General features: G+C 36.1%; 1 protein-coding gene across 7 annotated transcripts in view; it reads left to right on the forward strand.

Annotated features, from left to right (window-relative positions):
* The window catches only part of PCGF6 (polycomb group ring finger 6), a 43,709-nt gene that overhangs the window by 2,526 nt on the left and 18,469 nt on the right, over nucleotides 1-22,714 (forward strand). For 3 of the 7 annotated variants that reach the window (XR_009155717.1, XR_009155716.1, XR_009155718.1), the window contains exons 3-10: nucleotides 1,294-1,390; nucleotides 1,881-1,936; nucleotides 3,535-3,594; nucleotides 5,236-5,344; nucleotides 9,584-9,611; nucleotides 10,619-10,717; nucleotides 13,878-13,964; nucleotides 18,119-18,346. Coding sequence is in view for 1 of the 7 variants with exons in the window: in XM_058188214.1 (XP_058044197.1) it covers nucleotides 1,294-1,390; nucleotides 1,881-1,936; nucleotides 3,535-3,594; nucleotides 5,236-5,344; nucleotides 9,584-9,611; nucleotides 10,619-10,717; nucleotides 13,878-13,964; nucleotides 18,119-18,187 (605 nt within the window). In the remaining 6 variants the exon portion in view is untranslated. Of the gene's footprint in view, nucleotides 1-1,293; nucleotides 1,391-1,880; nucleotides 1,937-3,534; nucleotides 3,595-5,235; nucleotides 5,345-9,583; nucleotides 9,612-10,618; nucleotides 10,718-13,877; nucleotides 13,965-18,118; nucleotides 21,620-21,795; nucleotides 22,401-22,714 lie in introns of those variants that run through there. The other 4 variants (XR_009155714.1, XR_009155713.1, XR_009155715.1 and 1 more) reach the window with 4 other exon arrangements.

The raw sequence follows: 22,714 nt of genomic DNA on the forward strand, positions 1-22,714 counted from the left end.
GAATTGGATCAGCAGCTCCTTGGGCAGTTTGAGCTTACTGAGTTGGCGCAGAAAGAACATTCTTTGTTGTCCTTTTTTAATGATGTTTTTGATGTTAGCTGTCCATTTGAGATCTTGCGATATGATAGAACCCAGAAATTTGAAGGTTTCTACTGTTGATACTGTGTTGTCAAGTATTGTGAGAGGTGGAAGTATGGAAGGGTTTTTCCTAAAATCTACCACCATTTCTACGGTTTTGAGTGTGTTCAGTTCCAGATTGTTTTGGTTGCACCACAAGGCTAGTCGTTCGACCTCTCGTCTATATGCGGATTCGTCATTGTCTCGAATGAGACCAATCACTGTTGTGTCATCTGCGAACTTCAGTAGCTTCAGTTACACTGTGCATCTGCCTAATATCACAGCCTTATAATGTTTAAGAAAAATCCTGGAAAATTTCAGCAAACCATGTATTATGAAAATTGTTCCTAAATTGTTATTTTTCCCTTTGACTTTCCCCTGAACATATTTCAGAGCCTAGTCTGACATTCAGTCTCCTACAGGGAGATCTGTTATTCTGAATAAATACATTTAAATATTTAAAGTTCATTTTCTTAACCCGTTTATCACGCCCAAGCTGAATCTATAATAGTCTTATGGAAATCCAAATCTGGAGAGACTTTTCTGGTACCAACTCCTGAAAATAATTGGTTGATGTTAGAGCCTGAAGCACTGTATATAAAAGTATTGCTTTGTTTACCAAGCAGAAGAAGACCAATTGCTTCATCTCAGAGCTTTCCTACTGCAAATAGCCTGCGGTCTGAATTTTTTTAAAAACTGAAATAGTGTGAACTGAACTGTGGTATCCTGAATTACAGATATAAATTCAATATTCATCATTCAGTAGTTCACCCCAAGTAAATCTACCTTATCTGGCTTCGTCTTTAATCATTGTAAATGTGAGCTGTTTGCCAAGCATCAAAAATGCAATCACATTAAGTGAAATCACTTCATGTTTTTAAGAAGAGACTGTCACTTGTCTGAAATGTTATAGAGTCTCCTGCTTGAGCATGGGGCTGAACTAGAAGACTTCCAAGGTCCGTCCCCAGCTCTTTTCTGATTGATTGATTGATTGATTGATTGATTGATTGACTGTAGGAGGAGGCAGTCATAACCTTGAGGATGGGTTGTAAGTAGCTTTTTTGAAGTCCATTATAACTTTGAATACTCTTGTATCTTTGTAGATTCTGGACATTACTGCTTTCAATAATAATGGATCATTTTGTAACAGTCATGTAATTACTTTTTTTTTTACAGTTTGTAAAAGCTGCATAGTAAGACATTTTTACTACAGTAACAGATGTCCAAAGTGCAACATTGTAGTACATCAGACACAGCCGCTTTATAATATCAGGTAAATTACCTATTATGGTATACTCTATATTTATTTTGTTTATAAATGAACAGTTTAGCTAATATTCTTAACACTAGTTTTGGTCTTGACATTAACTATTGGAGCTAAGAATTATTTCAAATAGCCTGATATGGGAGAATATGTTTAAATCTTCTGAAACTCTAGCAATGTGTTCAAAATCATTAACTTTATTATTAAAACAATGAAACTAATCCGCAGACCACAGTTCACTTTCTTGTACTTGATATTTTTCCAATCTGTTTCTAGGGATTATTATTATGTTGAAATGTTAATGTGCTATTTTAAAAATGCTAATAAAGTTGCTTATGTAATTTTGACATGGAAATTTTGCAGATTTGATAGCTATTTTTCAGCCAATCTTATAATATCTGTTATAATTTAATAATTTTGTGTCAGTGCCTATCTTTCAATATGTCACTGTAATAAAAATAGTTACATTTAAAAATTTCTTTTTATTTTCTTCGTATAGACTGGATCGACAATTGCAAGACATAGTGTATAAATTAGTTGTCAACTTGGAAGAAAGTAAGTTTTTATCTCTGAATCTTGGTAAAACTGAAAGATACACCTAACTGAATGTAACTTACTTTGCTCCTATATATCTTATGTTGCCATATCAGTCAGTCCCCTTTTTTAGATTTTTGAATTTAACATGCTTGTTTTCTTCTGATAGTTCACTGAAGGACCACATGCTCCATGATATAATTTGGAATATTGCAGTTAAAGATTCTTAGTTTATAAGATTTATGAAAAAAAGTGTAAAATCTTGAAAAAATGATTGAAGGGATGGTTCATTTTCTTTAGAATGTTAATCTTCCCTGCCCTTTTCACACCTGTTCATCTTCTTCTTAAAAGTCTAAAAGACTACCTTGTTTAGCAATTTTTCACAGTTACAATAGTGATGAAAAAATAACTTCATGACCAGTCCTCATATTTATGACCTCTGCAAGTCTATAAAGTAAAGGAGAAGTAAGACTGTTTTGCTTAGCGACCAAGTTGTTGGTTTTAATTGTAGTTGCTAAACAAGGACTACTGGGATAGGCATATTAGTAGAATGATTGCTGAACTCTTTGTTTTAGCATGGGGTATTAATAAATCTTTTTAAGATTGACTATCAAGAGTTCAGTGCTTTATATTATTTTGGTACTATAATCCTCTTATTTAAATAATAAAATGGACTATTTCTGTCAGTTAAATTTGTAACAGCTGTAGAATTAAAGTAATTAAAGTAAAGTAAATGATAGATCTTCTTTAGAAAGATCTAGGATTTGAAATTGAATCTTTCTGAATCTCTTTGTAGTATAGAATTATTATATTGTAGCAAATCATAAATAATTAAACTCAAGACAACTCCTAGGAAAAACTATTCTGCACTGAAATTACATTCTGTTAATTGTAGCATTTCTAGCTTGTATTGGTGAAATTTTAGCAGATTTATACAAGTCATCAGGGGTGACAGTGCCCGGTTAGATAATATTTTAATCAAGTATTTTTGAAGAAACAAAATGCCTCATGGTCTTTCACAATATATTACTATTAATTTATTGGCCATATTTTCTAATTGATATAAGTTATTGCAACATAAAAATAATGCAGTTCCTTTTATTATTTCTCAGGTTTTTATTACAAAATATTGGAAAATTAAAACACTCCTCTCATTGGATGAACCATGTCAAACAAACCAAAACAGAAATTGTTTTGAAAAATTAACAACGAAGATCTTTAAAAAACTCTGTGAAAGACAACCTATTAAAATATGATAGCCATTTATTACCTATACTAGCAGGTTTCCTATTTTCATAATCTTTTTTTCTTATAGATTACTTTCACCTGTACATGCATTAATCTAGAAATAATATGCAGTTAAAATACTCATCCTTTTTAAAAAAAAATAACATGTGCATATGATAATACATTCCCAAGTTTTCTCATTTTCATTTTCTTAGTTATTTTGCCCCAGGTCTGTGCAGCATTTTATCATTTGTTTTGTTTCTTTAATAAAATGACAAAAAAATGAAGACTTTAGATGATTTCCTCTGTTTTGTCTGTTTTTGTCTACATACTCCATATCAACTAGATCCATATTGTTTAGGTTACCAGCCCTTTTGTATTTATACATTTAGGAGAAAAAAAGAGAATGCATGATTTCTACAGGGAAAGAGGTTTAGAAATACCCAAACTTGGTAAGTTTTTTAACTGTGAGTATACTATTGCTGAAAATAAAGTGAATTTATTAAAATTTAAATTACTGGTAAATACTTTTTATTATGCCTCATGCCAAGAGATATGTAGCTATGTATTTAACCTTCTTTTCTACAGACTAAGACCAATATGTATTTCTTTTCTGACATTATAGTTACTTTAATTTTAAAAAAGTCACTGAAAAAATTATATTTGTATAGTAGTTAAGTTTTCCAAAAAAAATCATTGCTGAAAAAAAATAACATTCTAACACAAAAATATTGTTAACCTTAAACAACATGATAAATATTCAGTGAAAGTGGTTTTTGTCCCAAACATTTTAAATATGATATTTTAGTGAGTAGTATTGTTCATGTGTCAAACTACACTGAGATTGTTGATTATTGTCTTCAGTTGGTTCTTGCTGTCCAATTTGTGGTTGATGAGATCACTACATCAGATTTATAGAATTGTATTTTGTTGTCTGCCTGCCTGTGGTGCTCTCAGAAATTCAACACCATTTCTTACTTTTCCTGAATCTTTGAGATAAATATGAAGGTTAGAAACATAGCAATGTTTACATAAAGCTATCAAAAATAGCAATGGGAGAATAGCTGTATATAGAAAACCACAAGTTTCAGCATGATATATTATTAGCTATTTCTTTTCATTGCCTGTAATCATCTAGATCACTGGTTCCCAATCTTTTTTTGGCCATGCCCCACTAAGCATTTCTAAAATCCTGACAAGGTTCAAATTGCCCCCATTAAAAATTAAATTGCCCCCCTGTGGAGTATGGGCCCCATGTTGGGAACCACTGATCTAGATGTATGCCAGAGATTTTGGAGGAGATATAGCTTTTGTTTTAATGAGATTTTACATAAGAGACACCAAAAACTTAGCCAAATTTGACAATTTTCTATTTGGAAGAAAGTCCTTATGTTGTATTGTTTTAAGACCTCTGATTACATTTGCCCCTAAGGCACAAATGAATAGATTTGTGGAGTCACATCTTTGTCACTGTCTCTTCATTACTGCTCTTTTTGGATTCTCTTTCCCCCCCCCCCCACTCTTGGCCGTTCTTAGCTTCTCTTGTCTGAGACCTAATTAGTGCAAACTGTTCCTTATATGAAAGTCTTGTATATTGTTACAATGGAACACATAAAGGGAAGAAAGAACATAAAACTATGGGATATAAAGGAAAGAAGAAAAATAGTTACTCAGAAAGCGGTTTCACAATAGATAATACTTCCAAGAGAGAGAATACTCTACGGTGTAAGAGAAATAAGAGGGAGCTGAGAAATCATGGGGTTGGAAGGGGACATTTAGGCCATAAAGTCCAATCCCCTGTTCAGCATAAGAATCCAAACCAAAGCATTTCTGATTGAAAGTTGTCCAACTTCCACTAGAATACATCCAGGAAAGAAATGCACTGCTTCTCCAAGTAATTGTTTTCTGGGGCAGTGGTGCAAAAATTGTTAAATCATCACCCGTGAGACAGAGGCAATGGATATCTCGGAGAAAGGACACCATGGATTGAAAAAGAATGGGTTGAAAGAAGAGCAATCCACAAGTATTACAGGGAAAGAAGCATGAATGTATTTATTTTATTCTCTGTTCCTGATTAATCTTTTATATTTTAGCTGTACCCCAGCCAATGGCAGCGAGCAGGGGGAGACCCCGCAAGGTTGTAGGATCTGTATTCCGTATTCCTCCAGAACTTGACATGTCACTTCTTCTGGAATTTATTGGGTAAGTTGAAATTGAATTTCTGAGAATCAGTGTTTTATAATAATATAATTAGATAATAAATTACTGTCTATTAAATCATATTTAAGTCTTGGTATTTACAGAAATATGAATAAATATGGTAGTAGCTTGCAAGTTGGCAGGTGGTGAAATGTGCATCATGATGTCAACTCTGCCCCTCTTATATATTTAAGTGTGATGTCTCACTGTGAATGTAAAAGGACGGAGCTTCAATTATGAGATTACTGTGCATATTTTATCAGTTGTTGTGATTCTGTGCCTATTATATTACCATAATGTTAAGTTGCATTATTAGATTTTTAATGCTGTGAAAAGATCAAGGGATATTGGAATAAATTAAGGTCTGCAACTCTACATCAATTTGCTCAGTTTTCAACATATGCTGATAGCAGTATCTGAAGAATACAACTTTCTAATATAGAAAGTAGCTTTATTTTCATTATGCTTTGATTTAGCTTTATGATTTGCTGAGTAGTGCTACACTTTGTGCAGATCATCGATAATTTGATGTTTGTCCAATGCATTAAGCTATAAATCATACACATGGTGTCCATACAGATAGCTGGCAGGAAAGACTGCAAAGTACTGTCGCCTGCCAAGAGGTCTTCCTCTCTTCTCTGGGGCTGACTAAAAGAGGTGCTTGCCGAGAGGAGCTGAACTCCTTTGGCAGAGTAGAAAAACAGAGCTCAGATCCTGAAAATCTGAGCTCCATTCCTGCAGCCTGCCCGAGCAGTTCCCTTCCACACATAGAGGGGAGCCGAACTCCTCCTGTGGGGTGCAGAAATAGAGCTCAAATCCCACAGATTTCAGATCCTGAAGGTTAGTTTAAACAAACAAAATTATAGCATCTGCCATAGTCTTGTTCCAGTAATTAAAGCTAATTATTAGTTAGATCCATTCAGGAAAATACATCTTTGATTCAAAATTGAAAACATGATAAAAGAAGAATATGACACTTGAGCAAGCTCATTTCCAAAGTAGCTAAAACTAAATTGAGCTTGGCAGCAGATTTCACATTATAATTAGTTGACAAGCAGCCTTTGTGTCTTTAAGGTACTTATGCCTTGTGCATCAATGTCTTAGTGTAATGAAAAATACAAATCAATCATGTGAAGCGATTCAGAATCTCAATAATTTGAAGGAAAGAAATTTAAAAATACTCTCTTCGATGTATCCACTAGGTGGCAATAATAACCAAGTAATGTTCACAACGATTCATGCAGCATTTTATGACAAATATGCTTGAATGTATCATAATTGGTAACATTCAGATGCTGGTTTATTAAAAATGTATTTTAAAAATAATGTTATAGTAATTCAATCTTCTTTACCCTCTGTGATTGTACATGTTTAGAAATTAGTCTAAAAGCTGAGGGAGGGCTCTTGGGGCACTCACCAGCCCCACGGCTGCAGCTCCCCATGCAAGACTATATTTTAACTTGTTTGCGGGGGCCTCTCTCACCTCTCTGTTCCACAGGGCTGGGGCAAGGGAGGAGAATGCTGTCTTCCTCTCTCTTCCTTTTGGCCCCTCAAAAACCAAATATGAAAGGTTTTCTTTAAGAACCACAAAATAAGTGCTGGAGGGAACATGGGTTTTGATTTATGCCTGTAATAATAATAATAATGATGATGATGATGATGATGATGATGATGATGATGATGATGATGATGATGATGATGATGATGATGTTTAAATTTGTATACCGCCCTTCTCCCGAAGGACTCAGGGCGGTGAACAGGCAAATAAAATACAAACAAACATACTCAATAATTAAAACAACCCTTAAAAAACTGATTCAAATATGCCAGAAAATTTAAAATGACATTACACCCCATAAAATTACAAAATTTAAAACCCATCAACAATTCAATTAAAATTAAAATCAGGCCAGTCCAGCCATATGAAATAAATAGGTTTTAAGTTCGCGGCGAAAGGTCCTAAGGTCAGGTAGTAGTCGAAGCCCGAGGGGAAGTTCGTTCCATAGGGTAGGAGCCCCCACAGAGAAGGCCCTCCCCCTGGGGGCCGCCAGTCGACACTGTTTGGCTGACGGCACCCTGAGGAGTCCCTCTCTGTGGGAACGCACCGGACGCTGGGAGATAGAGGCCGGCAGTAGACGGTCCCGTAGGTAGCCTGGTCCTAAGCCATGGAGCCCTTTAAAGGTGGTAACCAATACCTTGAAGCACACCCGGAAAACAACAGGCAGCCAGTGCAGTCTGCGCAGGATAGGTGTTACGTGGGAGCTCCGAACCGCTCCCTCAATAACCCGCGCAGCCGCATTCTGGACTAGCTGAAGTCTCCGGGTGCTCTTCAAGGGGAGCCCCATGTAGAGAGCATTGCAGTAGTCCAGGCGAGAGGTAACGAGAGCATGAGTGACCGTGCATAGGGCCTCCCGGTCCAGGAAGGGACGCAACTGGCGGATCAGGTGAACCTGATAAAAAGCTCTCCTGGAGACGGTCGCCTAATGATCTTCAAAGGACAACCGACCATCCAGGAGCACGCCCAAGTTGCGTACCTTCTCCATCGGGGCCAATGACTCGCCCCCGACAGACAGCCGCATCTGCAGCTGACTGTACCGAGGTGCCGGCATCCACAGCCACTCCGTCTTGGAGGGATTAAGTTTGAGCCTGTTCCTCCCCATCCAGACCCGTACTGGCTTCCAGACACCAGGACAGCACTTCAACAGCTTCGCTGGGGTGGCCCGGGGTGGAAAAGTACAGCTGAGTGTCATCAGCGTACAGTTGGTATCTCACCCCAAAGCCACTGATGATCTCACCCAGCGGCTTCATATAGATGTTGAACAGGAGGGGTGAGAGAATCGACCCCTGCGGCACCCCACACATGAGGAACCTCGGAGTCAATCTCTGCCCCCCTGTCAACACCGTCTGCGTCCGGTCAGAGAGGTAGGAGGAGAACCACCGATAAACGGTGCCTCCCACCCCCAACCCCTCCAACCAGCGCAGCAGGATACCATGGTCGATGGTATCAAAAGCCGCTGAGAGATTTAATAGGACCAGGGCAGAGGAGTAACCCCTGTCCCTGGCCCTCCAGAGATCATCCACCAGCGCGACCAAAGCTGTCTCCGTACTGTATCCGGGCCAGAAGCCGGACTGGAACGGGTCTAGATAGACAGCTTCATCCAGGTACTGGGGTAGCTGACATGCCACCGCACTCTCTACAACCTTCGCCGTAAAGCGAAGATTGGAGACTGGCCGGTAATTCCCTAAAACAGCTGGGTCCAGGGAAGGCTTCTTGAGGAGAGGTCTCACCACCGCCTCTTTCAAGGCAGCGGGAAAGACCCCCTCCCGCAAAGAAGCATTTGTAATCCCCCGGAGCCAGCCTGGTATCACCTCCTGAGTAGCCAGTACTAACCAGGAGGGGCACGGATCCAGTAAACATGTGGTGGCATTCAACCTTCCCAGCAACCTGTCCATGTCCTCGGGAGTCACAGGGTCAAAGTTATCCCAAACCACCTCAACAAGACGTGTCTCGGAACTCTCACCTGGATCTACCCAATTTTGATCCAATCCGTCCCGAAGCTGAACGATTTTATCGTATAGATAACCGTTAAACTCCTCGGCACGCCCTTGTAAGGGGTCCTCCCGCCCCTCCTGTTGAAGGAGAGAGCGGGTCACCCGAAACAGGGCGGCCAGGCGGTTATCTGCCGACGCAATGAGGGAGGAAACGTAGGAACGTTTCGCATCCCTCAATGCCACTAGGTAGGTCCTGCTATAGGACCTAACTAGTGTCCGGTCAGCCTCAGAACGGCTGGATCTCCAGACATAAGTTGAGCATGCAAGTTGAGTATCTGGTGAAATGCTCCCAGTTCGGTCTGGATCGGCCAATCTGGTAGCGATGGCAGCGGGTAGTTCAGAGAAGCGGTAATAAAAATCCCTGCCCCTCACCCCCTCCCAGCTGAGCCACACGATCATCAGAGCCTTTTTTTTTTTTTACTTTTAAAAGCATTTTTTCTATAACCTCTTCAGCCGAATAGGTTGGGAAAAAATGCTTTTAAAAGTAAAAAAAAGATTGCGTGCCACAGCTGATCACCACTTCCTCCCCACGCTATTCTACTTACTGCATGCCTCCTTTTGGCGTGCACTGCGCACGCACTTCGCGTTTGGTGCGCAGCCAGCGAACCGGTAGTAAACCGGTTCAGATTTTACCACTGTAATTATGTATATCTCCTGCACACTGATTATGTTCATTTCTCTTTCTTTCAGAGCAAATGATCTCTCTGGGAATTTTAAGGTATCGATACTACCAAACTTTTTTGCTGTATTAAATTAAATGTGGCATCCTGTTTGCAACCTTTTAGCTGCCTATATTCTCCATAAATCTATGCACAAACACTGAAAGATCCCAGTTTTCTCCCTACTACCATGTATTGATGATTTCCAGACAACATTTACGGCATTATACCTCTGTTATGATATGCTTAAGGCCTAGTCCTAGCACTTTTCTAGCTGAATCTCTACCTAACACTCTTCTCTTTTGGTTTAGTTTAAATCCTTCCTGACATTTTAACAACTACATTCTTTCCTGCCTTTGTAGGATGCAGCAAATATCTGCCTAAAAGCTTGTTATACTAGTGGTATATGTCATCGTCCTTAAATCCAAATCTTTCTTCCAGTTTACTGCTTTTCTTTATACCGTAGTTCCTCAACCCCCACAGAGACAATAGATGAAAATACAACCAGCCCCTTCACATTTTCATTTATAGATTCGTATTTGCTTTTAATCCTCTACCTTTTCTTGACTACATCTTTTATTCCCGTGAATTCTGAAATTATGGCTAATGATCAGTTGATTTCATGAGGACTGATCATCTTTCAGCCCTTCTTTTTCACAGGATTAGATAGTATGCTTCTCTTAATAAGTTGTCTTCTGTATATCCCTGCTTTTGTCCTTTGCAGTAGCACGTCTTATACAACCAACATTTTTCTCCAAGTGAAGGGCTTTGATTATTTGTTGGGGCAATAGAAATAACTCAGGAGGTTGGAATTCATTTTTTGTGTCTCAAATCAATTTCAGTTGTTTGCTAAAAGGACAACAGAGCTATGTATTACAATGCAATCTGCTTACCTAGACAGCAAATGGTTGTCTTATCAAAGTCTCAAGGATGAACAGTGAAAAATTATTGATTTCATCCTCTGTGGCTATTTTAAGGTTTTAAAGTAAACATGAGATAGGCTATTTGCAAAACATCCTATATATTACAATCTAACTGTAAATTAATCTGTTCTTTGTTCTTATAGCCACTGGAAAAGAAGTTTGTACGTGTTTCTGGAGAGGCAACAATTGGACATGTGGAAAAATTCCTGAGAAGAAAGATGGATCTTGATCCTGGCTGTCAGGTACACTGTAATAATTCATATAATTTTACCTTTTTTTGCTTGTCTACAATATGTCTATAAGAGCGATCAGATGAATGAGGTTCCCACAGATTTTAATGTAATATTTTTTTCTGAAAGCATTATGTAGGTAGAAAAGACCAAAATAAGGAAATGAAAAATGTAGGCAGTTAAAGGAAGTACTCAAACTGAGAGCCTGATTTTGAACTTTTTACTTTTGCCTTTGGGAGTTATGTCCACTGACTTAATCTTCTTGCAGCAATTAGTAGTGAAATGTAAGAGAAAACCCTAACTGGAAAAAAAATTTAACATTTGAAGTTGATAACAGTAGAATTATGTGCAAACATTTCTGGGCAAAAATCTATTTTTGACATATACTGTATTAAAAGCCAATAATGGCTGTTGTTTAGCTTTCTAGTAGAAACCTGATGAGCTTTCAGCTTTCTCAATTTAGCTAAAGCAGATATCAGAAGATCCTTAGTATGTGTTGTTAATATAATAGCAAAAAAATTAACTGAGATTCATTTTTGTAATAGTAGGTGAGAATGACTTTGGGGCATGTGAGGGAAAGATGTTTAGAGAATGATCAAAGAAAAAAGAGATAAAAAGCTGCATCTGCCTAATGGGCAAAGAAGGAAACATTTAAGGAGCTACCCTATTGTATCAGACTATTAAAATGATGGAGGAGGTTTGTATTTTCAGACTTGCAAATTTTTGTTAATGTACATGACAGCAAAGTAGAATTAGTTCATCTAATCATGGTTTACTTGGGAGGGAGGACTGATAATTTTACATCTTTCACTTCTGTCTTTTAATAATTGCAGATGGTTATACAGCCAAGTGTCACCTTTTTTGGATTGGCAAACAGAATATGTTTTTTTCAGTTACATACAAGTAGTCCTCGACTTATGCCAAAATTAAGACAGGGATTGCTATCATAAGCCAGTGCTGAGAAATGTCATGTGATTACATCAACTTATGACAACAATCACCATGCGGTTGTTAACTGAGAATTGATAGTCATTAAGCAAGTGCCCATCCCAATCTAAGCCTTCTTGGCTTGGTGCTTCCCTGCCCCAAGCCTCAGTAAGGTAAGGAACTACCTCCAACTCCCTCCACCCTGCCTATTTCTACCCTTATCTTTGACTTTTGGCCACCCTGCACCTACCTTGCAGGATAACAAGCAGCAAGAGAACCAGGTAGCTTTGAGGTTGTTTGCCACGCTCTAGGAACCTCATCTTCCCCCAGCAAATGCCAGCAAAATCCACCTACTCTCTAGCCTATCCCAGTAAGCAAGCCATCAACTATTTGTTTGCTGCTTGGTCCAGCAAGCAAGCCAGCCAGCATCCATTCACCTTGCTGCCTTCTTTTCCAGTTCTCCACAGCAATCGTTGCCTTTGGCTTTCTCCTTTTCAGGCCCAGCTTCTGGAAAGGAAGACCCCTGGAAATGTTTCCTAAAATACACATGATTCAGAAGGCTGTGCAGAAGGCTGCACTGCCTTTGTAATGCTGTGCTATCTTTGATTTTGGCAGAGAACTTTTTCAGGCAAATCCTAAAGAGTCATCTCAGCAGGCAGCAGCAGCTTATGGCCTTCCCTGATGGCTTCCCCATTGACTTTCTGGGGAAGCTGGCAAAGAAGATTGCACATGGTGATCACATGATTGCAGGCAATCACTCCTTAAGTATGAATGGGTTGCCAAGCACCCACATTCCAATCACATTCCCTCAGCAGTCCTGCAATGCTCCTAACTTTGAGTACGTAAGCCCCTTCGTTCAGCACTTTGTTCGCAACTTTGAACGGTTGCTGAATAAATGGTCTTAAGTCAAAGACTACCTCTATTATTAAAGTGATGTTTTCTTATTCTGGTTTTCCATTATAGTGTCAGTATTTTTGTTTTATTTTATTGAATGTTTTGAAAGAAACAGTCTGATTTTTAAAGAAATCACATAGTTCTGAAAATATATAGATTAACTTCTCCCATCCTTGACATCCTCCAGATTTTGATATCATCTTCCAAAATTTTCAGCAATAGCTGTGCTTTTGGGGGAATTCTGGGATCTAAAATATATACATCTGGAAGGCACACAGAATGGATAAGACTGGTATACAGTAAAACAATCTCCTGTTTTTAGAATTGCCCTGAAAGTAATTTAGAGTTGCTTTGGTTATTTTTAAAAATAACCAAAGTGTATTCTAAGAATGTTTTTGCCAAGGGTTTAATGATGAAAACATCAATAAAATCAATCAATCAATGTAGAAACAATTTGGCTGTTGCTATTCTGCAGTTCTGAACAGAGGAAAATACAGTGTCTGATAGAAGACTATAAAGTGTGGAGGAATATAACATATCAAGTGTAAAATAGTAAAGGAATATAAAGTGAGTATTAGGGCAAATAGTTCATTACCTTTAACTCCCTGTGTGCATTGGAAATGTGTCATAAAAGCAGAAATTTTCTGTAGCCCACAGTAATCTCAGAGCAATTGAAAATACATCTACAATTAAGATATGACAATAGGAAGTTTAATTCCACTAATCTATTAAATAAGTTGCAGATATAGGAAGAGCTTTGTGGAAGCAAAGGGGATGATCATGAACAAATGATCATGCTTTTGTTTTAGTTGCCTCATTAAACATTATTCTTTTTCAGCAGCTTGGATGAATTAAGCAATGCCATGCAATAGTTACATGTGAATAAATAGTGCCTCTGGGTCTTGTTAATGCTAGATGATGAGCTGAATGGAAAGAAATAGTATTCCACAGAGAACTGGGTTGCAGGACTGATCCATTATTAAATTTAAATTATGTTTGAACTGAGAACAGCTGCTCATCTTTAACAAATTTAGCAACATCTGATCTGAAAGAATATTAACCTGAAAGTGGAGTTTTTAAGATACTTCTCTGCCCATACACTAACAAGTATGTGAAACAAGGGTAAAGTTTAAAAGGGGAAATATAGAAAGTACAGTATTTGCCACTGTTAGTAAATCAGTTAAAAATAACTGACTTGTAACAGGTGTGTAGTTTCTCTGAAAGTTATAAAGCTCATTGTTAATAGTTTTAGCAGGCTATCATTCTTATTAATTGGGCATACATTTTTTATTTTGAACAAAACTTTTACTAAGTATTAAATTACTCGATAATTTCTTTCTGTTCATTTCAGGTTGACATAATATGTGGTGATCACTTGCTGGAACAGTATCAGACTCTAAGGGAAATCCAAAATGCTCTAGGGAAGAGTGCAGTGCAGGTAAAGTACTGACATGTTAATTAAAAATATGTTTTGTTTAAAAGCAATCCTAATTTTGAATAGTGCCATCTCAAGGCACAATTTATTTATTTAAATTTGTTGCCCTTCAACTCTGTGAGTCTTGGCAGTGTGGAAAATTAAAAAACATACAATTAGCAAGAAACATTAAATCAACAAGTAGCTCAGACTAAAATACTCTGATAACAAAATTCACAAAACAAAACAGTGGCCATTAAATTAACAAACATTAGACCTGAGAACAAAACCAGGATTTAAGTCTTTCCAGAACTGAAGGAGAGAAGACACTGTCCTTATCTCTGGAAAGATACTGTTCTCAAATGTGGGAACACACATTTCCTAGATCCCACACAGTGGCAATATTTAATTGATGGGACCTGGACACATCCATTCTGCCAGAACAACTAAGTAGGCAGAAACTATTGGAGATATTCTTTCTTATTTACCTTTCCCAAAAGTGTTTTTGAGACTTTTTTTTTTAGTTTATTGAAAAAATGAGTCTTTGGATTTGGATATTCTCGCACTCCCAAATATATGCTGTTCAAGTCAAAATCTTTGTGTTCCCAATCGAGAAACTGAACTTGCAGCTTTCTTCCGTGTATTTGCCTTACATTCTACAATCTTGGCACACTGAATATATACAAACTCATTATATGTTTTTCATAACATATATTAAAAGGTTTTGGTGCCATATAACATTCCATGTTGGCTTTCTACAGGAACTACATTCATATATCTTTAATAGAAGGGTTTCTAAACTGATGAAGCTTTAACAAGCAGGCAAAGAAAGGGCCAGGATATGAACAAGGCATTCCCAAGTGCACAGAGAGTATGCCAGTTTTCATAATGCATAGTATAGGAAATGAGAGTTCTGTAAGTAGAAGGTGTAGGTTTGCCTCCCTATTGCTCACCAATAGGGAGAAAACATAGTGCTTCTACCCTTTTATCTATGACTGCAGAGAAGGTAGTCAGAATAATCTATAACATATGAAATATGATATACAATCCGATTGCTGCTTTCATCAAATCTGAAAAAGAGATTTGAAAAAAAATCAGTAAATAAAATTATATGTGAAACTACTGATGTATTTTCACAGTGCAGAAGTGCTACATCTGAGAACCTGAATATGTATAATTAACAGTTACAAGACAGTGATGCTAAAAATCATAGTGAATTAATTTTATTATTTTGCATTAAATTATGTGTTAAGACCTTTGCAGTGATTGTATCATATCTTAAATATAGCATCAGAAATACCAAAGCAAATGCAATTACTGCTGTCCCTACTGGCAACCTCTGTACAAGCTTCTCTGGAGACTTTGGAGAACATATGTCATGATTGGGTCTGAAGATGCACAGTCATGCTTGGACTATCTGCAAAGCAATCTTGTAGACATTTGGGCATTTTAAGGCCTACAGGCCACATCTGACCCATGGGCTGCTCTTTCTGACCTGCAGTATTGGTGGGGGGGGGGCAGGGTGGTGATAGTATTTGGGGCAGGATAGTGGCAGCCCTCCACAACAGACCCAGTTTTTCATGTGGCCCTTGGGAAAATTGTCCACTGCTGCCATAGAACATACTGTAGGCACAATGACTAAATAAAATTTATGGAAACTATGCACAGATTGGATTCATTTTTCTCTTAAAATTTTATTTAAAGTTTTTTTAAAAGATAAAAAGCTAAACGAATAATAAAGAAAAAAGAAATCAAATAGAAAATTAGAAGTGCAAGAAAGGAAAAAACACAAGAAAAATAGAAAAGAAAAAAGATACAAAGAAGTGATTTCTAATCATCTTTGTAGCAGTTATGAGTATAATTATAAATTCACCTTTTTACCTAAAGTTATGACATCTCTCTATTTTAATCTATCCTGCCTAGTGATCAAAACTATAAATCATATGTTCATTTTTTTCTGTTTTCCACAAAAACTCCATAAGGGATTTCCTGTCAGCAATAAATGTAGATACTTTTTTTGTCTCATCAAAGACGACAATTTGGCCATCACAGCAATTTCCATTATCTTCACTAACCATTCCTCTGTTATAGATATTGCCCAGTCTTTCCATCTTTGTGCATAGATTAATCTTGCTACAATTATCAAAACTTAGAAAACTAATGGCAGAAAATTTTCCCTTTGGGTTTTTTTGTCTTTTTCATTTATTTATTATTTTTAGCGGATGATGGATATGTGTTTATTCAAATTTTTTAATTCAGTTACTGATGATTGACCCACTACCCCAGCTGGAAGTTGGTTCCTAGCTTCCACTATTCTTTCTATGAAGTAATACTTTCCAGCATTACTTTTGAATGACCTTCCTATCAGTTTGAAGTTATGCCCCTATGTTCTTTATTTTTGCTTACTATTGAAAATCCTGCCTTCTAGAACCATATTCACACCCTTAATATATTTAAACGTTTCATTCATGTCCCCCTTTCTTTTCTGACCTCCAAGCTATACAATCATATTCCTCCAATCATATACAAAAACGAAGTTCCATCACTGTCCATCAATTCCAAAAGAGTAACTTAGTTTTTAATTGTATATTCATCTTTAAAATCCACTGAATCTATTTTCTAGCTTTTTTATGCATGATAAAACATCTTTTTGTTCACATTTTGAACATATATTTGAAGTGTCTTTATACATTCTAGACAATTTCTCTGCTGATATATTCCAGTGGTACATTATTTTGTAAAAATTATCTTTAAGATTATAACAATGTAAATTTCAATCTTTTCAGTCATATATTTTCCCATTGTTCCATCTTGTTCCATATATTATAGCCAAAAATGGAAGGGAGGGAGGGAGAGGGGAGGGAGGGAGATGGGAATGAAAGAAAGGGAGGCAGGGAAGCTGGCCACACTACCCCAGCCCCCAAGGTCAACTACAACCCTGATGCGGCCCTCAATGAAATCGAGTTTGATACCCCTAATTTAAATGGTGCATTATCAGTCAAAACTGTGGATTTTCTGAAACAAAACCGTCATTATAAAAATATGATCTATTTTTATCACAGAAATTCTCCCCATCAATGACAATTCAGTTTCTTTCTCCTAAATATCTTTTTTAACTTCATTTCATGTCTTAACATAGTTATTTTGAAATAGCATATATATTTGTCATAGTGATACCGAGATATTTTATTTACTTTTCAATCTTAAATAGATACGGATTCATAAGCATTCAAATAGTGTATATTTCTTTACATGACTCATTGGCCTGATGTGAACCAAATCTAAATAAACTTCCAGGGCAATGCTTAAAGTGAATAAGTGTCTTTATGTTACTTTTTCAGGAAATTGTTTTCTGTAAGTGTGTTCTCTTAAAAATTTGTTCTAGAAAGTAAAAATGGAAGCTTATTCATAATGAAATACTTTTTTCATAAGGGATCCATATACATAGATACCGGTAGTTAGCATGACATATCTGGTGTTAACGCTTAAAATGCTTAGCCAAGCCATTTGAGAGTCACAATGAACATAATTGTCTTCAAATTTGCCTTCAAACTCCTGAAAGAGTCTACAAGGCTAGGAAGATGGAAAGTGAAGTAAAAAGATGAAATCCAAAGTTGGTAATAGCTCTTCTTTTCTTCTTAACGAGGAGTTACATTTTTAAGGCACAAATCGATATCTGAAACAATATGTCTTTTTTAAATATTTTGTCACTGTGCTTGTGGAGAAATGTGGTATTTAGATTCAGATGCGTGTCTTTTGCTGTTTCTCTAGAAAATTATTAACTCAAAGATACTTTGTTTCATTACCGATACCTAGCGTGTGTGTGTGTGCGCGTTCGTGCATGTGTGCGTGCACACTTTCAAGTGTTGATTTCTCGCAACTGCCTAGACCAGGCCTTGCAGGTTTTTTGGCAAGATTGTGGGGAATGGTTTGCCATTTGCCTCCTTCCCAAGGCTGAGAGAGTGACTAGCCTAAGGTCACCCAAATGACTTTGGCCTAAGGTAGGACTAGAATTCATAGTTGCCTGGTTTCTAGCCTGGTACCTTAACGACTATATAAAACTGTCTCTTATATCTAATGCACAATAAGAAAACTTGTCTATAATAAGTCATTGTCTTTTTTTAGTTTGCTGATTTCATTGGATTTTTGATTCATACAATTTCTCTTTTTCTTTCCAGGATGGGTTACTTATACTTCACTATGGACTGATTCTTAGTGGAGATTCCACATTTTCAAAAATCTCTTAAATTTTCAGAAGATGTTTGAAAGAATAAAACCTCATTGGAGAACTGCAGCAAAAAGAAAAGCATTTTATTTAAATGAATTTAAAGAAATGCACCGTGTTTGCTCTGCATAATAATCAAGGAAGTGATTTAAAGCAGTGAGAAAAACAAACAACAGTACCAGTAAGTAAGCTAAAATACTTCAGTGGTCTTGTATCATCAGCGCCTAGCTCAGGGAAGAAGCATTATCAGCGTAACAGAATTCATTCTAAATATGTAGGTTTTGCAGCATTCATGACTAATCCATGGGCAGTGTTGTATTTGAGACAACAATTTATCCAAAAGTCTTTAAGTATATTTGCAGTACTGTTCTCAGGGATGATCTCTTGGACCACAATGTCTTATTGGGAAAAACATGCATTATTCATAGGGGCATTTGAATTTTATTTTAGTCAGTTTAGAAATAAAATGACTTTTAGATTTTTTCCTATAGATAAAATGGAGCTAATCACCTTTTATAAATTGCAAGCATTTCTATCTCATGCCTTATATGAAAAATATTGAAATACATACTACCAAATACTACAACAGAAAAGAAATAAAGCTATGTTGCCTTTAGATCATCACTGGTTGAATAGCAATGTAAATGTAAAAGTAGATGAGACAATGAATTGGGCTGCATTGGAACAGGTATTCCACTGTTTATACCTACAAGTTCAGTGGGAAAATAACTGGACCATATGCTTTCCAAATGTTTAAAACAGTAAACTTGTGCACTTAAATAATAAATGTGCACTTAAATAATAAATTAGGAGCTGGCTGAATGGTAGCAATAAAATAACAGAGCCAGAATTGGTTTTATTAAAATATGAATTTGATTAGTTTACAGCTAATATATTAAAATGATAAAAAAATGAAATACATCAGATATAAGAAAAAAAGCCATAGAAATACTCAGCAGAAGAAGGGTATGGAAGGATTATTGAAGAGCAGTGAGAAATTGTTAACAATTATTTTGACTGATTTTTTAAATTAAAAACTAATTCCAGTTGTAGCAACATAAGCTTGCTGGGACAAATGGGTGAAATACAAATATTAATTTTTTTGCTTCCTCCATACAGCAACTCAAATTCTTAAAGAGTGAAATAATAGAGTGTTTGTTACTTTTTTTAAAGTTGATTGAGTAAATAAATTAGTTCATATTATCTCAGTTTGTAAAAATATCAATATTGCAAAATTTGTTACAAGCACACTATTGAAATTGGAACTAATGCAGAAAAACAAACAGAAAACTGTCAGAAAAAATAGCATAACTTTTGTAGTGAGAAATCTGCATTGCCAAAGAAAAAATTTTCTGGAGTGCCAACTAGGGATGCTGCGTTACATATATTTGAATATCTAAGTAGGCACAGAGTCAGGAAGTGAATGTAAATTTTCAATATGCTACCAGACTTTATTTACTTTGTTGCAAAGATTGTTATGGACTCACTAGAGGATTGTCACAAATGAAGCATTAAGTTCATGGAGAGAAGTATGGAGTGCTTTTTTTCTAATAATCAACATATTTATTACTGATACGTAATGTACCGACAAATGTTCAAGCTTTGGTTGAGCAGTATAGGGGCCAAGTTCTGGTCATTATCAAATTCAGTTTGAGTTTCTGCATGTATTATTTATAGAGCTGAAATTTATACAGAACATGTTAACCATAAAAATCAAGAGCTGATACATCAGTTCTGAACAGAAAAACTAATGCATTGTATGGATATTTCATTTAAAGAAAACAAGAGAGGCATTTCAGAGGGAAGTTGTATGAAGAAAACAATTGAAGCACTTTTTTTCTTGTAAAGCTAGAGTTCATGACCATGCAGTTAGCTGTAGCTAATTAAGAGTTAGCTTCAGAAAACAAGAGGCTTGCCTTTATAGTGCATATGGTAAACTTTAAGAATTCACTGCCTAAGAGGTATTTACAATTGGTATAGATGGGTTTCTGTTAGCCTTTTCTGTATCTCCAGAATCAGAGAGTATGTGGCTCAGTATTGCAAGAAAGCAATCTTTCCAAAATCTGTATTTGGGCTTTATAGAGAGACCTTTAATCCTTCAGGACTTTTTCTTTCTTTATACATGAAGCATTTTCAGTAATCAGTTTAAGCCAAAACGTTTTTCACATTCAACATTAATAGATTATTGGGAAGGAATACATAAGAACAACAGTGATCAAGTCTGTCTGCTAGTGCAGTTTAGATTATCAAGAGAGGATTTTCAGAATTTGTATGTATATTGCGTATATATTACATCACACAGTATTTTGAAAGGCTGTATTATTTCTCTTTTGAAGAGGAGTCTGCATTCCAAACTGATATCTGAATAAACTATTCAAATATTGGAAATGCCCTACTTGATTCATTAAAAAATGAAGCTCCACTGTGGAATATGAAAAATATTTTTCTTGTATTCCAGTTAATTCAATTGCAAAGCATATAACTTCTGTAAAGTTCACTAAATCTGTAAATCCTATGTTCAGTGTTAGAGGAGCTTATTTGTGTTGTTCTGTTTTGTTTCTTTTTTCTTCATCTATATATTATTCTACATGAAAAAATACCTCCCCAAGGCACCATTCCAAATTTTGCCTTATCAAGTAAATATATAATATTTTATTACATCTTGGTTACGCAACGTTTGGAATTTATCACAATGTTGAAGCACATTATAATGGTATATATTTTATGTACTATTATCACAATTGTAACATGTAGAGGATCATGTTGATAGCAAGTTTTAAGACATACCACATTTCAAATTAATTTTTCTCTCTAGTTATTCCATAAGCTTGAGACAGTCCCAATATATTCTCACAAGAATTACCTGGAATCCTCTCATATCTCTGCTTTGCATATTCTTAAACATTTTGGGAAGTTTCTTCCAAGATCAGAATAATGATGGCCATAGTTCATTTTGCCCCCACCCCCCACCCCCCATTCTGTAGCATTCCTCTTCCAATTGTAAGGTTAAATACATACATATATAAATATCTAAATTCATCTTACACAGTCATTACGAAAGCATTAGTGTGGAATCTGAAAATCTCACACATAGTTATAATTGAAAGCATTTTATGGTTTCATTCGTTCACTTTTAGTCATTGGCCCTTTCCACACAAATAAACTTAGGTATTTATTGGCTGTAATGTAACTGTATTAATTATTAATACCAAAGTTTAGATTCACAATAGCGCAAATGACAAACAGGCTGCCTAAAGTGGTACAACATTTTTTTTTATTAATTTGTGCCTTACAGAGAAGAAAAGTGTATTAGTTCAAGGGACACAAGACAGGACATGGATTTGTATTATGAAACTTTGTGACAGGATGAATCAGTGCAAAGACATCAAATAATACAGTCTTGAATTTCTGCAGAAAGCAATTTAGTTGCTGGCAATCTTTAAGGCATTCAAATAAAATCTAAAATAGTGTGTTCTATATAAAACTTGGCACATGTTTAGATAGAGATACATAGTGAAGTTAAATTCTGATAGGACTTGGGAATCTGATTTATCAGAATTCCCAAATTTTTTAAGGAAATTTTATGTTGATCACTTCCAACCAAGATTATTCTTGTGTCATTTGCTGCAGAAACATGGGCTGAATCTGCTACTCGTTGGAAATGTAAGAATTTTTATTTATCAGATTTCAGCACCATTTGTTTATTTTAAAAAAATCAATTGTTTTTATGTGTGTTGCGTATATATATGATTTTCAGTTGTGATTGGCAAGGCTGAACAATTACATTCACCTTAATCAGAGCAAAATTAGAAGAACCATTAAATTCACTAATGCATTTTATTTGTGCAATAATGAATGTATATAAGAAAATACATTTAGTAAAAGTCCCTCTCTTATTTAAGAAACCGTATCTCAATAACTTACACAGAAGCCATATTGTTTTCCATAATACAGAAATAAGCAGCTGGCATAAATCTACATTCTTTTTCTAATGATGAACCAACACATACATCCCTGTTTTAGGTTGCAGATTGTGCCTTATAGAAGCAGCAGCAATCGCTACTTTTGAATCAGCATTAGTACTGTGCTTCTAGACAATACAGGAGTAATTCTTTTAGCTTTGTTTTATATAAAGCTAACCTCTAAAACGTGTTTCTTTTCATTTTTTAATAGCGGCACTATTGATTTTAAGCAACAACAACTTTTAAAATTGCTGGCTACTAATATGGCACAAGGTAAAATGGACAGTGCAGTGACTTGTTAGATAATCACAGAGATGGTCAAAAACGTGCATTCAACTAACAATTAGCCAGGATCCTAAGACTCCTAATTATTTGACTACAGCAGGGGTGTCAAACTTGTGGCCTGTGGGCCGGATGTGTCACACGCTGGCCACCCCCACCCCCGTTTTAGCGAAGAGGGAAAAAGTCGTGATACATCATATGACAATGCGAATTTGACACCCCTTGTCTACAGCATGTAGATTATTTTAAAGATGGGCATATTGTGAATAGCTTTAGATATCAAAAAATTTATTATGTGTCTCTTG

The sequence above is a fragment of the Ahaetulla prasina genome, chromosome 6 (genome assembly GCF_028640845.1).
Source record: "Ahaetulla prasina isolate Xishuangbanna chromosome 6, ASM2864084v1, whole genome shotgun sequence".
NCBI lineage: Eukaryota > Metazoa > Chordata > Lepidosauria > Squamata > Colubridae > Ahaetulla > Ahaetulla prasina.